Genomic DNA, 17,437 nt, shown 5'->3' with positions numbered 1-17,437 from the left:
ATGCAAAGGATCTTCGAGAGGGCAATATTGACAGGGTGGTTGCCAACATCTGCTAATCCCTTCCCTACCCTACCCCTTTGGTGGTCATTACCCTTGTCCCCACTGGGCCGCGCTGCAGTGTCCAAGATGCTGATATTACCTAGACTGCTATATTTCTTTGCAGCATTACCCGTTGTGATCCTGCAATCCTTTTTTTTTAATCATATCCTTAATGGCCTCCTACTCGAGTTAATATGGAATGATGGCCGCCACCAAGTGGTCCTTATCAAACTTCAAAGGCCATTGACAAAGGGTAGACTGGGTGCCCCTAGTTTTAAACTTTACTATGCAGCAGCACAGCTACAATGGCCAGTGGCCAGGATATGCCCTCCCGGTAGCCTGGAACTACTGTATGTCCGGGCTGCACTGGATAGTCTCAATGTTTACACTAGGATAAGGATATCCAGCTCAATCGGTCATCTTCAGGGCACACCAGCACAAATGAACATGGTTGTTTCATCCACCCTTCAGACCCCCACCTTCCTTTCTCACCGGTGATCCCTCTCTGTGAAGGACCCACCCTAAGAAGAGTGATACGAAACATTGATCAGGATCTCTGGAACTCGGCTGGTATAACAAACACGGGCGACCTCTACCTGAAGGGTCACCTTATGACATTCCCTCGGGGAGTGCGGATATTGAGTTACTTTAGACTTTTGAAGAGTTGAAGGACTCAGAATCAGAAGAGACTGGACACACATACTCTATTGAGATTTCATTGTTTACCAGCCCTGACGTAGCCGGTGGGATATTTCCCAGGACGAAACACGCGTTGGCTGATCTGAGGCGGATTTGAAACCGATTAAATCGACAACTGCACTAAAGGACTGGTGTTTCAATTTGTGATAGGCCGAACTGAATCGAGCCAATTGGAGTTTGGATCTGGCGCTTAAGTGTCATCTGATGAATGAACAGTACTTTATATATGGACAATTGCTTATAGGCATCTGCCTTAAATGTAGAATTCAAGTTCTAGGTGTAAAGATTTGGCCATGGCAAAGTCCATGGAAGGGGTGTGTCCTTTGGTCTTGTTTTTTGGCCCTGCATCTGCCGATCCTTCCATGTTCACCTTGGTATTGTTACCCGTCACTTGTACAGCAAGCTTAGACCACTGGTGTGGTGTCGTACAGCTCTTGTCCGGAGTCTGCTTTCCCGTCCAAATGGTTTTGTAGCCTACAGGTCACAGGTTGTCAAGGTTTAACCCAAAAAGGTTGGCTTACATTCCTCTAGGGTGGAAAAACTATGACAAGACAGTAGCTGTGTTTGAATGCTCAACTTGATCTAAAAGCAGAGGGCGTTTCACAGATGAAAAGGAGTCAACTGGACAATATCGAGGACAGCTCCTAGTCAATTTGGAAATGGTTCACAAGCACCAGTTTGAGCTGCAGATCTCATTCTTGAACATTCTTTTGTTTTTAGAGCACACTTTATTTTTTGGTTATTAGCATCTTAGCCTTTCTGGTCCTCCCTCTCTTCTGGCTACAACAAAACATTTGAAGCAAGGCAGCACAACTGCATAAAAGATATTGTTGACACTGAACTTGGTAGCTGAAGGTAAATATTATTTTCAAGATGATGTACACCCCCACAAATGCACACATTTTTTTAACTTTCGGAACAAAATATTTACTTTTGATGACTAGCACCTGTTTAATCAAATGAACACATAGCCAATGCAATAGTTTAAATCAGTTACTTTTTGGAGAAATCACTCAAATGGTTAACTTTAACAGTAGTAAAAACAATAAAAATAAAATAAAAAAGTGCCACTGTGTTATGAAAATAAATCAATTATACATTTTTTGAGTCACTTTTTTTATTGGCGTTTCTGGTGATGCACAGCCCAGGGGCCAACTGCAAAATCAACAACAAGCAATACAATATACATAACTCCTTAAACAAATGTGGGTTACAGGTATCACATTAGTCAAGCAACAAAAGGCATATTTTGGTTATACAAGGCCAGAACCTCTTTTACCGCTACAGAATCTCACTCCCGCCTTCCGCGCACCCCAACCAAATTTTCACCCTCATTAGTGCCCCAAAGAGCGTACTACAGAACTCAATAAACCATTCAGAGAAATAGGAAAAAGATAAAGTTAACAACCACATCAATTTAATAAGCCCAGTGCCTTCCATCGCGGGGGAAACACAATTCGGAGGACCTTCACTCATCTTGGCATATATAGGTTTCCATTTGGGGGTCAAACAGCAGGGGGGGGCATTCATTACACATACCAGTCGTTTTATGGCAAGTATAAGGGTTATAGTCAATTTAGTGGCCAAAGACATCGAAGCACCATATATATATATACCATACCTGATTTGTCATGGCCTTCAAGTCTGGAGCTTTTAGTCCCAGGAGGATCACTTTTGGTAAATACGGGATAGGATAGCCCAAAACTTCCTTGAGCAAACTCAACACCCCCCAGCCAAAAAGGGTGAATCATCGGACAACCACACCAAGTGTGCAGCGCCTCCCAAAACCTCTCCAAATCTGGGGAAAGCAGTGTGGACATGCAATGCAGTCTACAGGGGGTGTCATGCCAACGGTACCAGACTTTGTACTGTATCTCTCTTCCAAAGGACAAAATGAAAGAATAATGTATATCCCGCCCCAAATTCTCCCACTGTTTCAGTGTGAATGGCATACCTCAAACGGTTTCCCACTCTCTGTTATGTTTCCATAGCAGTGGGGTATTGTGTTAAATAGCATTTTATATAGACTAAAGATCGTGCCCTTGGAGTCCACCAGTTTACGAAAGAGTTTCCTAGTGGGTCTTATCTCTTGTAGCACCCGAGCACACAGAGGATGCATTATCAAATATCTGAACAAGGAATAGTGGAGCCTCTCCCTCTCTGGGAGATTAAACAGATTGCAGGAAAGCTTTAGGGATGACATATTTAAATATGGCCTAAATCATACTGCAACCACCTTCTCATCAATTACAAAACACCTGGCCCTCCTGAGCGGGGGTAAAAGCCACAATGTGATAAACGCGGGGTTAGAGAGACAGATAGTAGACCCACCCCCTACATGCATGTCCCACATTTTAAATGTGGTGTAGTGGATCTCCTGTCCGTAAGGAGGTCGTATATTCATGACCTACCAGGCTTCTCAAGGTTAAAGGAGAGTCACATGTCCCCTTGGAATCCTCAGAGCACTGAGGTGTAGACGCTGGATGTGGAAGACAAAAATCTCATTTCTCCATAGTCCTCTTTTGTTTATACCCCTCTAGTGGCATGATAGAGTACCAGGGACACTCTACAGATATTGTAGGTAAAGTGCACTACAATAGCAAGTCATGGATCCCGGAGGCCTTAAAATGTCAATCCCATCTTGCCCATCGAGCACAGCAGCAAAAGGATCCACTGAGTTGGGACTATTCAATAGTCCTGGAAGACCAGAAACCCCAGGGCATCTCATTGTCACAACAGGGGCCAGAACCTCAACCACAACAGTTTTACCAAGAAGAACCGAAAGTGACTGAAGAAGATGCCTTGCTCCAAGGCACTTCAGAACTGAATTACAAATAAGTCAAAGGCACCATGGCGGGACCCTCTGCTGTCTAAGGTACACCGTTGGGATTTCCAGCAGCCCTCAGCCTTCATCTTGAAGTTTACAATGTGAAGGAAGTGCTTCTGCTCCTCCAGTTTATCCGCCCTAGTTTGGATCTGATCAAGACATGCTGAGAACTCTGGCTGGCTCAAAGGATCCTGCCCCCTGAGCTCTTATCAGCAGGGGCATTTCCATACCTCCCTGGACGTTCCCAGTCCCTGCTCCCGAAGGAGAGCTTCACTGAAGTAGTGCATGGAGACATATGGGCGACAGTCCGGTAAGAACAGCCCCTACTTAGGTTTTAACAGGTTTTTTTAGAGCTAGATGGTTTTTCATCTGGTCTTCCAATCAGTTGCCTTATAGTCAGGTACATAAATATTAATTAGAACATGTAAATCAAACAAATTTTTCAAAAATATTTTTTATGACAAGGTGCCATGAATAACCATTCCATTGGTGAATGGAAAAATGTGGAAGAAACTAACAGTATACAGTACTCTCTACATAGCGAAAGTGCATTATATTTTGCACTTTGGTGTGCCTTTTAAATTATGCAATAAGTATACAAAACACAGGTGTGCCCAGACGTGGGTCCCGTGCAAACTGTCATTGAAACCAAGCTATGCATGGCTGAGGAGCAAAAAACAAGGGCAAAAACGGTCCTGGGGTGCTTGAGTTCCGGTTCAAGGAGGACCTGGCTTGGCACTAAGGAGGAACTGTTCCTATTGGAGCAGGGGCAAGACTAATTTGCATACAGGTGGTCCAAACTGAGGTGGGCATGGTGTGCAAAACCACAATGGGCTGGGATGCAGCCTAAATATTTACCATTGGCTGAGATTCAAATCAAATCAGTTATAGACTGTGGCTAATCACCTGCAAGGGTATCTAGGCGCTGACAGAAGCTGTTCAGTCAGTCGAACAGCCAGGTCTTGAGTCATTTTCTGAATTTCAGAAGAGAGGATGAGATCCGCAAGTAAAGGGGGAAGGCGTTCCAGGATTTGGCCACAAGGTAGGAGAAGAAGCGTGCTCCACTGTTGCTCTGGGAGATGCGGGGAATGTGTGCGGGGCGGGGGAGTGGAGAGCAGATGTCTGGAGGGTTGGTGGAAGTTCCTGCGGTGGATGATAAATGCTGGTCCATGCTTGTAGGTGTGGATCAGCATCTTGAATTGACATGTCTTCTGAATGTGGAGCTTCATGAGGCAGGGGTGATGTTGGTCCATTTTGGGAGGTCGAGGATGAGACTGGCCACAGAGTTCTGAATGGTTAGTAGTCTTTTCAGGGGGTACGTGATGATTCCTATGTAGAGTGCTTTGCCGTAGTCCAACTGGCTGATGTCTAGGGCCTGGGTGATGGTTTGCCTGGTGTTGGCAGGGAGTCATTTGAAGATCTTATGGAGCATGCAAAGGCTAAGAAAGCAGGTGGAAGAAACTGTGTTGATCTGGTTTTTCATGGTAAACTTGCTGTCCAGGATGATGCCAAGGTTGAGTATGTGGTCTTTCGTGGGTGGGTGCTGGTCCAAGTTCTGAAGGCCACCAAGAGACCTTCCATCTGGAGGTGTTGTTCCTGAAGATCAGTACTTGTTTTGTCTGTGTTAAGTTTAAGGAAGCTGTTTTTCACCCAGTCAGCAATGCCATCATGCACCTGTGGAAGTTGGCCTTCGTGGTGGAGGAGTCTTTGGATAGTGCGAGGGTCAGCTGGGCATCATCTGCGTAGGAAATGATGCTCATTCCGTAGGATTTGACGATGCAGGCCAAGAGAGTCATGTACATGTTGAAGGGTGTGGAGCTGATTCTGGTGTGATGCAGCCTCTTGATAAGGGTCTGGTGGAATAGTGTTGAAAGCTGGTGTGACGTTGAGGAGGATCGGGGCCTCAATTTCTACCTAGTCGAGGAAGATTCTGATGGCAAGCATTCCATCCATTATTGTTTTGTACACTTTTTTAAAAATTATGCAGGCATGTATCTTTATCGAAGCCTTTATCTGCAAAAACCCAGTCATTAACTGTTTCTAAGTTTAACAAGGAATCAAACTATGATTTTCTCTTTTCTAGCAATACTAGTCTTAAATTCACTTCCTTCATCTGCAGCACATTAATTTCATCATCACCTCAAAGAGTTCTGATTTCCTAGTGTGAATAATAGAAGAGACAAACTACTGAGCACATCATTGCAGGAAGCAGAGAGCTACTTTAAGTTGAAGTTCTCTCAATTTGGTAGAGACTCAGTAAAAACGATTTGTCACTGGGCATATATAAAAAAAATAAGAGTTTCAGTCTCTTGTTCTACAACAGGGGGAATCTTCTAGTAAAAGCTAAAAATAGCTAGGTGCTTCTACCACCAGTCTAGGACATTAGTGTCACAGTTGTGTCTGACCCAATTGAGTATGCAGTGCTCCACAGCTTGGACAAAGCAGGTGCAGGACTCCATAATAAAAAAAAAAAATCTGGTTTCAACATTTATTTGGAAGGCCTTGCAAGTAAAGATGGAATCTACTTTTTTTTTTAAAACATCTTTGTAGTTCTAACTGTGTTCTTGAAATAAAGCCACACCATCAGCAAAACGCAGAATTGTTTTTTTCTCTTCATTAATATTTGTGGAATTTGCTGCAGCTGATTCCCAATTATGACCAAAATATTGTTGTAGGTTGAAGGTTCCAACTTGCAAGTTTGAAGAGTGCACTTCATTGACACAAACTTCTCAGTGAGTCTTCCATTCGGCAACAATGTGATCTGGGAAAACTGCTCCAAATGGAATTTCTGTAGGGACTCAATAAGATTTGCCAGTATTTCCATATTCCAGACTACTCCCCATATCCTTTGTTTTCTTTTGTTTGACTCACACAATGGGTCTTGTGATTCAGTGTAAACTTACACCCATGTCAGTAGGGTGTTTTGATACCCACCAAGCACCACTTTACAATACACTTCGGCTATGTTATATATTACACCCATGTACATTGAACGTAGAGGTGCAATTATATACCACTACTACCAATCTGTATGACACTCCCCATATTCTGTTGCACTAGACATGGGAAAGCATTGCCTTCAAATCCATTTAAAAATGATCTACTGTGTTCACTCCAAGATCTTGACATTTTTCCAATAGCAAGAGGTAGAATCAAAAAGCTTGATCTGATTGGTTAATGCACCGTTCAAGCAGCATGTGCACTGAACAAAAAGCCTCCCCGGTGATCTTTTAATCGTTATTCGGAATACTGCTCTAAACATGTTGTCCAAACAATAAATAAAAGACATGAAGTGCTAATTTCCTAGTTTTTTTGGATAATCTTTATGAACATCAGATTGATTTTAGCGCCACGCATGGATTTTGTTACCACACTTCCTGTGTTTACATCACTGCGCAACGGTCAATTTGTGAAACCCAATCCTGTGGATCCAAACAAAAAGGTTCTGCCACTCTTATCTAGCTCTAATGCGTCATAAACAGTGCTTAACTGGAGCCAGTGGTCGCAGGTAGAATCCACTGTTAGTATTTTTTTAGGGTCCGGCACTTATTTTTTGTAAGCAGACTTTTTCCCAAAGCAAGAGAGAAAGGCACAAAGGGGAAGGAAGAAGTAACAGAAAGAGGGAAAAGCAGTGATAAGGAAAGAAAAGTAAAAGGTGAAAAATACCTTGAAATACTGACATAAGGGACATGGTGTGTCTGGTGTAGGATGAAAGAGGCAAGAGGTGAATCATAACTACACATCCTTGGTATTCAGCATCCCGACCTCCAACACTTATTTGTTTACAAATAAAGCACCGATTACAAAGCTCTTCATGTTTATTTTATTTTAGCTTTTTATTTGATACACACTTCATGAAAGGTGAAGGCCAACGGTGTTAGCTGTTGTTACAGTTGTACTAGGACTAGGCATGAAATCACAGTGAGCATGAGCAGTGTGTTTTGGGTCCCAATACAGGACTGAGAAATGGTTAAACCACTCCATCAATGAAAAGCACACCTCCAGCTTTACCACCTACTAACCTTCAAGAAAGCACAGAAAGTATTCGTGCTAACCATGCACATATTCTAGCAAAACCCACAGCTGGAAATCCAGAAAAAAAGGTATGAAATGGAGTAACATATAGGAATTAAGATTTCATATACAGAGCTCCAAAGAATGAGAACATCTTAGGTCCATCGGAAGACTCTTCCAGGCCTTGGCTACAAGGACAGAAGCACACTGTTCCCTATAGAACACAGACAACTGCAGAAATCACAATATACATTTTCGCCACAACTACTACAAAAAAGTACAAGGCAGCAAGTAAAATGGAATAACATTTTGCAAATATCCACAAGCCATACACTTCTGTAGAGGATACTTTACAATCAATTTGAGGTTTAGAGGATCTTTGACAGGCAACTAGTGAAGAGCTCTTCTGGCCTCGAAGATATTATCTGATCTTACCAAATAGAAGATGATGCTCGCTGCAATGCTCTGGATTAGCTGTTGTCTTTGCAAAGGTTTGGAAGGTGGCCCTGTCAAATAAGTAGCATCCATAACTCATTTGTTGATTAAACAAAAATGGCTGTGGAACTTCAGGGACCAGTGTTTTGCAATTCACAGAGAGCAGATGCTACATAATTTGCCAATTTGATAAAAAATAGCTCTTGCCAACGTTCTGAATTTGTGGTCTGCTGTCTAATAATACACACAAAATACTGATCTTCGTGCCATTTCTAACAGCATCACCAAAAAAGTAGCACGGGAAAAGTACTTACAAGATGGCTTTACCATCCAAAAGAGGAAGCTCTTGGTTTTGTCACTGTTTAATTGAAGCCAATTGGAGTTAATCCAGCCTTGGAACGCTAACAAGCACATTTAAAGAACATACAGGTTCCCAGTTGCAATGGAGAGCTTGATATAGATCTGGGTGTTATTGGTGTATGACTTCGTACTCACCCTTACACTGCTTAATACACCAAAGGGAGTGAGGTAGGAAAATATTAATGAGTGCAATGACACTGAGATGCCATGATAGCCTCACAATCCAGCATAGACATTTTGGATAATAATGGAGCAAAGTGTACCTGCTGCTGATACTCTAACCAAAAAGATAAGAACAAGGCAGTGGTAGTATTGCAGGCTTTAGATACTGAGGTGACTGCCTAAAAGAAAGAGGTGGTCAACAGTATCAAAACAATGATGATAGGTCTAAAAGAACCAAGAAAGCCCAATGGCACTACTCAGGCCGACCCAGAAGACTGCTGTAGAAACCCACAAACAAAGTGATTGATGCAGAAGGAATCATCCAGGACTGTTAAATCGAGAAAGGCTGTAACTGGCCAATGGCTAGCTTTCCATGATTTTAGCAAGAACTGGTAGAACTGGGATGGGGTCTAGTTACAGGACTCTGAAAAAATCAATATTGGTATCTCTCAGGAGAATGTTACAACTTCATTTCTTAACCATCTAATCTCTGCATCCTTTGTTTTCAAATTTAACAGGTTCTTGTATAACTTTCTTCATACTAAAAACATTTCAATATGAGAGATACCTTTTATCACTACAAGTTGTGGTTTGATCTGCCTACATTATTTATCTTTACATCTTCTTCTCCTTGTAACAACCAATTTGGCAGGGTGTTGCAACTGCATGGCCTGGAAGGCAAAGCCCTTAATACATTCTTGGTGAATTAGATCTTTAGGTCTCAGGTTATGACCGTATCCAAAAGAACCTCTCAAGGAAGAAATGTATCTCTGTGTACAAGTTGGTTAAGATTCCAGACAAATGTATGCCAATATGGTACCTCCTCTATTGTTGGTTATTGATACTAATGCAACTGAAGTAACAGGTGCAGTTTCAGGAACAGATATATCAAGCATCAAGAGCAAAGGGTATTTGTTTACCTGTAAGACAGGGGGTAACGTTAATGTTAATTTCAGGGCTAATATTCCACAATTATGGCGATATAAGCATTTTTTGGTGATGAAGGTTGTCCTGCAAGTATGTTTTGGGAGTATGTGTAAAGCAGCAATACACGCCCCAACACAAATCTCAATGACAGTAGCTGATTTCTGTCCCAACGCTTCAGTTACACGTTTCAGAAGTACTCCCTTTAGTGCAGAGTATGCCTCAGATTCCGCCATTGGTTGTAGTTATAAGCCTTTAGCGGTTTAAGTTGGCAACTGAAATCACCTTACATTAGGATTCATGGTCTTCCTTTGTTTATGCATTTAAGGTCTCCTTGGTGTAAAAAATTATTTTTATTTTCCCCTCAAAATAAATAACCTATGTGAACTGATGCACAGATCATTTAGTAGAGCAAGTTTAAAAAGTGGTACATTCATGAACCTTGTAATAAACTGAGAAAAATGCCACACCAGGGAAATTATAACCCCAACTGTTACCCTGTCATCCCAAATGGTCAACACCATTCCAGAAATGATGCTTTCATTCAGATATCCTTTGTAATATGTGGGGTTTATCAGCAAAGATTCCTGGAAAATGGAGGTCAAAGCCCTACCAACAAATGTCTGTTGAGAGTCCATCTATTTTCCAAGAAAGAATAACTGATAGCTATGCAACTGTACACATTGCATTACTATCGGAGCACTAAGATGTTGCTTCTCTCATGGGGAAAGGAAACGTATCCGCTTGAGCTAAATGACTGGAAAATAGTCCATACTTCAGAACTGTCTTCACTGCAGAATTCCTGCTTTCATTGGAAGATGTGGGGAAGGCCTCCGGTGGGGGGGGGGGCGGCTTTCCCTACTGATTACAGATGTAAGAGAAGGGGTGCCACACCTGTCTTTTATTCTTCTAAGGAGGTGGATGTATTGGATTGCAGGGAGAACAGAGTGGGATATATATAATTCCTCAGACTGGCCAAAATGCCACCAGAACGCAGAAATAGGAAAGGAGAATTTACTGTAGAGGTACATCGTCGGTTTAGTGACCTTGACCCACCAGAGAGAGAGCCACAAGACGAGACCCAGAAAACAGAATGCCTCACCACTATCAACTGCATCAGACTTGAACATAAACTCGAAAAACGTGGGGAACCCTCACCATATAAGAATTTGATTGTGTCAGCTCCAACAAATGATCAGTTAACGGAGTAGTCTTGACGTTAATAAGGAAAGGGGTGTTCTGTCCCAGTCGGCTGAAAGTAAATAGGTGTCATTCACTACAAGGGGAGCATAATGGTGATCTTATCCATGGACCCATATCCTTCACCTCAGACCAAGAAATGTATTAGGATTTCTTAAATTCTGCAAGGTGCACGTTTTTGTCAAAAGACTGCCAGCAATATTGAATAAAAAGAAAGATTGGTGTACATACTTGGTAAACCTTAATTTCTCAGTATGAGACACAAAACACACCATAAATGAAAGGTGTGCAACATCATTTATTCTCACACTTTTCACATATATCTATGATAGACGCAATTGCACACTTGGTGCAACATCGTTTAAGAAGGTAGCCATACATGCACAACACCAAACTACTTCCCTCATAGACCATGCTCCCCTTACACACCGTCTATCCATTCACAGGCTTGCATCCAACGCTCAAGTGACCTGTTGTTCACTCCTTTTTCAAAGCACATCGACCATACATGATAAGTGGACAACTCTGTTCATCACTCACAACATCGAAACATCACCAAACATACCACGTTAGATACAGTCTTAACGCAAAGCACTCCCACACCGTAGCAAGCAAACCTCCTGTCAAAACCACGTGGCGCCTTATCAGGACTATGGTGCACTTCATAAATACAACGACGACGTGATATAATACAATATTAAAAGGGAAAATTCAGGTGTTAAGCGGTGTGGTCTAATAAATCCAATAGCTAGTCGTAGGTGTCATAGCTGCATGGGGCCATTTTGGAGCTATGTGCACACCACACCACAGTGCATGTGGTGTTCACCACCCTCTGCCTATGTAACTAAAGCACAGTAGATCTTTGAGTTGCACTTGTCATACTCGACATAGTCTGACAGGTAAGCTCCTTCATACGTCATGGACAAGACTTGGTGCGGTCCAAATCAATTCACCGATTTTAAACTGATTGACCACGTAAAGTGCTCTTCTGCCTTTTGGCTAGGTTTGCGCCATACTGATTACATATATACGTACATATGGTATAAAAAGAACAAAATAAAGTGCTTTCAGCTTAGCACAAGCACACCTAACTATCAAAGCGCCAACGTCAGCATTTTCATTTGAAAATTAAGAGCTATATAAATAAAATACACCAAAAACTATGAACACAAATCACTACATTTCCAAACTCTCAATAGAATAAAGTGAGGCACTGGTAACTTGGTACAGTGTTTCAGCTGCTGTTGCTGATTACTGAATACAAGTAATACTCAGCAGTGGAAACAAAATGTTTCTAGAATATATCGAAATTAAAGAAAAAATTGACTATAGGCAACCTAAAGAGCAGCAGAAAGCATTTTCACCAATTTGCCAACTTCACATTTAATTTCTCAAAACCAAATCCTGCAACATTCTTTCAGAAACAACAGTATTAATGAACACACATAATACAAGATATTAGGACAACCAACTACGTCTCTGAATGTGCAAGCAAAAGTTCATACAATAATTTTTAAAAACCACACCCTGATGAAATTATGAATCACCTCTGTGCTATGGCATGCCAGGAGAGCAGGGGAAAGCTGGTTTATTCCAGTCAAACACATGCTCGTGAGGGCAAGACCTTGCCAGGCATTTCAGAAGAAATTAGCAAACTGCTGGACCAGGCACTAGTTACAAATTAATTTACTGTGGTTTCTTTTCTGCCTACTTGCCTTCCTATTGCACAGGTAAAGTTGTTCTGCACGCATTCAGCAATCAGATTCTATGCTATCTCAGAAAGGCCTCTTCTAAATTCTTAAAACACTGCATGAAAAAACTGTCCTTGACTTAAATCTTCTGATTGCCCCTCGTGATTAGCTCCTTATTTTCTATTCTCAGCAGGCATTCGCAAACAGAAAACCGTATACTCTAAATTGCCTTCATTTTCGTCCTAATCTCTATTTTTGTATTTCTGCAAAGTGACAACCCCTCAGTTCAAAGACCACAATCTTTCCTTTGAAAGTCATACCCCTGCGACCTAAGAATACCTAATCTCATTTATTTTATCTCTTAATCCCACTATCTGCATGAATGCACATATCCCCCTTTCCCACGGATGATCACATCAACCCCTATTAATTTAATCTACCACAAAGAAACGGGACAGGCTGTGTGGAACTGTCTTTAAGAGCACAAAACAAATTCCAATAACCAACAATAGCCAATAACCACTATCCCTGGGTTCCAGAGCAGTATACTGCCCAGCGTGAGGCGCGTTAACGCTGCCTCAAAGGTAGCAAGCGCTATACAAATGCACCTACAATGCAATAACACCAGCACTATATACTGCACTACCTCTCAAATGGAATAGCGGCCATCACAGGCTGTCTCAACTGCAATCACATTACTGTCAGATGCATCCGCAGCGCAAGCAGCACCTGTTTGCCAGAGGTGTCCAACTTCGACATGACCTAAAGTAGAGGAAGGTAGCCTCACCAGGAAAAAAGTGTATTTGTTTCCCCCACTGTTCCAGTTTCAATGCTCTGCTATCCCCCACTCCTCAGGGGCAGTACGCAGGCCCATGAGGCATAACAGGGAGTGGGCTAGTTTAGACCTCGATGGTGTGGTTAAGATGTCTGGTGATTGGGTTACTGGACATGTTTGCCTCATCACAGAATTTCTAGCGAGACCTCCTGGTAATTCTTCACAATGTTTTCAGGCAGCTATAGGCTTCCAGTATACAAGTAAATACACCCATGAAGATACGAACAGGACTAGAGTTTTAACTGCTTGTTTCTAACGTATGTCTTTTTAGACTTAATGAACACCAATTTATGTTATATTTTTGTATTTATACATAATTATTAGAAATTGCTAGTTTTGGGGCGTCTAGGGTTTTTTAAAGTTTCTTGTTGCTTCGGTTGCATTTTCAGTTCTGACTATGGATTCTTTCAGTAAATTGATAATGGTATGGTAAGTGATTACCCTTGAGATTCCATTCATTTATGTAAAGTCTCACCCAGGTTACTAGGGGAAACATTGATTGCCATGTGTGTAGTATGGATGTCACATATACAACGGGTAACCTATTTCCACTGCTGTAACTAAGCAGAACGTGATAATGTGTAGTAATCCAATTGTACCGGCACTAGCGTGTAGGTGGCTTTGCATGTAGGCAGGATAGAGGTCCTTCAACTTTCACTTGACAGCAACATCTGTCTTGGTGATATGTGGATTACCAGGGTTACTAATGGGATGCACAATATCTCTATCATTCTTATAAAATAGGCACTTAAGCACGGCAGGCTGCAGGTATGCCCCACTCTACACAAATGAGCAACAGAATATTACCCGAGTAATTACTCATCCATAAATCAATCCTCAAGTGTTGACTTTCTGCTAGTGCACGCTGCAGTGCCAATTTTGCTGATTCTTATTAGACTGTGCGCTCTAGGTATGACTGAAACGCTGTGAGCCATTGTGGATGTTCACACTGCTGCTACGTTACACAGATTGTCTTCAGCAGTCTCTTAGGTGCCCTGCTAACCTATCAGCTCCAACAGCAGGTGACCTCTCCCTCTCTCACTTCTTAACTCTGATCCGCAGCACGCTGTGCTAAGGCCTCCTTGCCTCTCTATCACCAGTGGTTGGTTGCCGCCGTGTTTCACAGCATGGGTCAGATTCCTGAGACTTCCATACTCTGTCCCCAGGTGTACATTCATTGGAGGCTGCCTGCGGAATATTGCCACCACCCCTGTTTTTCCACAATTACTTTGTTGCCTACTGAACATACTTCAGTTTCTGAATTAACTATCTACAGTGAGCTACTGCTCTACGTCATGCCTTCAGTGGCTAGCTCCGCTCACTATAACTTGTTCCTTCAGTCTGCCTACATCCATACCCACTAGTTTGGTAATTTTTACTGTTAGCAAGTTGACAGCTCTGATTCATCATTCAGTCCTTCAAGATTCAACACAAAACGGTTGTCCATATTCATAGGCAGCTCTGAGTACAGGGTGGGGTGCCTTATGTTGCACGCAGCTTCTTTGTATGCTAATCTCCTATTTAAAAAAAAAAAGAGAGAGTGCTTCAAACTCTCTGCGACTATTGGGATTCCCCATGCCCATCGTGTTTTTCACTGTGCTCCTATCCGAGCACCAGTTAGCTGTTTGTCTACCCACTTTTAATTTCTAACAGTTTTTACCAGCTGGACACTACTGCTCTGCCGCATTGAGCCTATCTTTCCTTTTAAACACATTGCTACTTAACTGAAATCTGCATTTTTCACCACACAATCTTCATCCCCTACTCCCTTGGCTATAACTATCCAGCTGTGATAGACAGAATGCTATTAGGTACACAACATATTGCCCTCAACTTCACGTTCATGTAGGCACATGGCTTTAGCTAGCTGTCTCCAGTAGGCCACTTGCTTTGCTCCTCTGGGTTCACATTCAGTGGTCACTGCTATTTTCCGTACAGTACGCTTCAAGTAGGCTGCCTTCACATTTGTAATCCTGAGCTCTTCAATCCGAATGTCTGCTTACTTCTGCATGCCTGTGGCCATAGGCAGTCAGACTGCCTGATTTATTCCATGATGCCACCAGCCATCTCCAATGCCAGGCTGCACCACACAGAGCAAGGAAACCATTCATACCAGCTCTGGCTTGAACTTAATACAGACTACAGAGCCACACGAGAGGCAGCAACCCGCTGTGCAAAAATCAAATGAATGCAACAATACAGCTATACATCTCTTGGAAGCTGCTCTAAACTATTCTGTGCCTGGATGACCATCTGTGCCAGCCTCTGCATAGCCACCTCTAGCTGTCTTTATGCCTAGGTCAGACTGTCCTATGGGGCAGTCTGACAACGCCTGAAGGGCTGGTCTGACAGGTCTGTGTGTGTGTCGTTTTTCTTCTGTTTGTAGACCTGCTATATGATATTACCACAGACATTGCCTGACAGCAAGCACAAATTCACGCAGTCTTCCATTCCTTACAAAACAGCACGTCTTTACAAGTTACAGACTGTCTCGATTTGAAAATTTGGCCTCCTTTTTTTTTTTTTTTTTGCTATCTGATTCGTTAAAGGAGGCCACTTTTATTTGGTTCCCAGGCCTGGTTTCTGTCCCAGTCTGAACCTGCTCCATGCTACTAAATGACTATGGCCCTGAGTGTAGCCCCCTACCTCTACTAAGACAACTGACCTGACTGATAGCTAAGCATCTGCAGGATGAAGCTGGGTCGGCGGGCCCTGAACACCTTCGCCAGAAGACCAGCGCCTACTGAGAGCCTAGCTACCCATCTCCTGCATGCTTGCTTCTGTCCTGTCATTCACGCAGCACGTTGCCTGCTCCCGTTTAACTGTCGCCCTAATCATGCAGCTCCAGCAAGTTCCGAGTCAGGGGCTCTGCCTATCTTCTGCAACTCAGACCCAGAATGTTACCAGCTGGAGTTTTCCCCTTTCCTTAGCCACGCGGCAACCTGTCTACCCAGGTATGTATGCGCTCCCAGCTGGCAGCGGCTTTCCCCATCGCACCTTCTCACCAGCAGGCTGCCGTTTTGATTTAGCCTGCCCTTTGTCTACTTGTATTCTTCTGTTGCCCGTCACACGCACATACCTCTCATCGTCCATCGTGGGCAGGTGGACTGGCCAACACAGACCACCTCATGTACTCCGCGAAGCGTCCCCGCGGCTCCCCAGCAGCAAATTCAGATCCGGGACCAGCAGCCGGGCAGTATCATACTCTTGCTTGGAGGGGCACGCTACTGTTTATCCACAAAAAGCAGAGCAGTATCCGTAATTTATTTGGCCACAGAGCCTCCTTCAAACAGTCCAGACATCCAGCGAGACAGCCACAGACTAAGGCTGCACAGCAGCTCACTTAGCATACACACTCTCTGCATGGCTCTCTGGAATGCTGTCGCCACCCCGGCCGAACCATTCACTGAGCAAACACGGGGCGTGACGGACTGTACCATCCACCGCCCCCCATCTAGGAGAAAGTGGATGAGAGGGCATTGTGGTTTCCTATCGCAAGCAATCATATTACATCAAAATGGATGCTGCAGTCTCTGGCTTCTGACCCAAAAGTAAACTTTGCAAAAGAATACACTGCAAACTTCATGGCTGGATAAGAAATCAAGTACAAGGTATATATTTTTTCTGTTTCCGTAGTAGGAAATTGCTGACGCATGCTATTAGCGAAAACCTCCCGCAGTGCGGAATCGAAGCGTTTCCTATGTGCTGTATTTCAGCAACGATCGAGAAGCAAGATTTACGATTAAGAGAAGTTACAGCATGTAGTAGAAGTCAACTCTACACTTCTGCGTTTCCCATGAAACTGAATCATCAAAAAAGCCTTAATCTGCCGCCCTCTACCGGTCATCTGGAGTGAGTGCATTTGCTGATAAATTATTTTCCTACGCACTCTACGCGTTGTCGTCCTTTAAACGTGACATCTTAAAGATAAAAAAATACATATCAATTGTTTTGTCTCTTGAAACACATCGTGATAGCGTCACACAGGTAAGTCTACTAGTACATACAATTCTTATTTAATAGATTTTTTTTTTACAATTTCCACGTCTTGATTCAGAAAAAATCACGTGTACTTGAAATCTAATCACATTTTTTTTTTTTTCTTCTTACCTTTTTGAAAGCAGTTTCCCATTGTTGGGTGCCTCTCTGAAATGCCCTATTACTTACAGGTAATGACTGTGACAAGCACTCCAAGGACTAAAGATAATGCACTTTTAGGAATGGGGTGCTGTGAGACCTGGCATATTTTGG

At 42.8% G+C, this 17,437-nt stretch overlaps 1 protein-coding gene across 3 annotated transcripts in view; it reads right to left on the bottom strand.

The window, feature by feature from the left end:
• The window catches only part of LOC138245566 (kelch-like protein 3), a 416,865-nt gene extending 399,870 nt beyond the window's left edge, over positions 1-16,995 (bottom strand). For 2 of the 3 annotated variants that reach the window (XM_069199268.1, XM_069199267.1), the window contains exon 1: positions 16,266-16,564. In XM_069199268.1, coding sequence (XP_069055369.1) covers positions 16,266-16,279 — 14 coding nt within the window. In that variant the 5' untranslated portion in view covers positions 16,280-16,564. Of the gene's footprint in view, positions 1-16,265 lie in introns of all 3 variants that reach the window. The other variant, XM_069199266.1, reaches the window with a different exon arrangement.
• Positions 16,996-17,437: the final 442 nt, after the last annotated feature.

This window comes from Pleurodeles waltl, chromosome 7 (assembly GCF_031143425.1).
Source record: "Pleurodeles waltl isolate 20211129_DDA chromosome 7, aPleWal1.hap1.20221129, whole genome shotgun sequence".
Taxonomy (NCBI): domain Eukaryota; kingdom Metazoa; phylum Chordata; class Amphibia; order Caudata; family Salamandridae; genus Pleurodeles; species Pleurodeles waltl.
The sequence above is the reverse complement of the archived record's forward strand: the minus strand, read 5'-3'. Positions and strand labels throughout refer to the sequence as shown.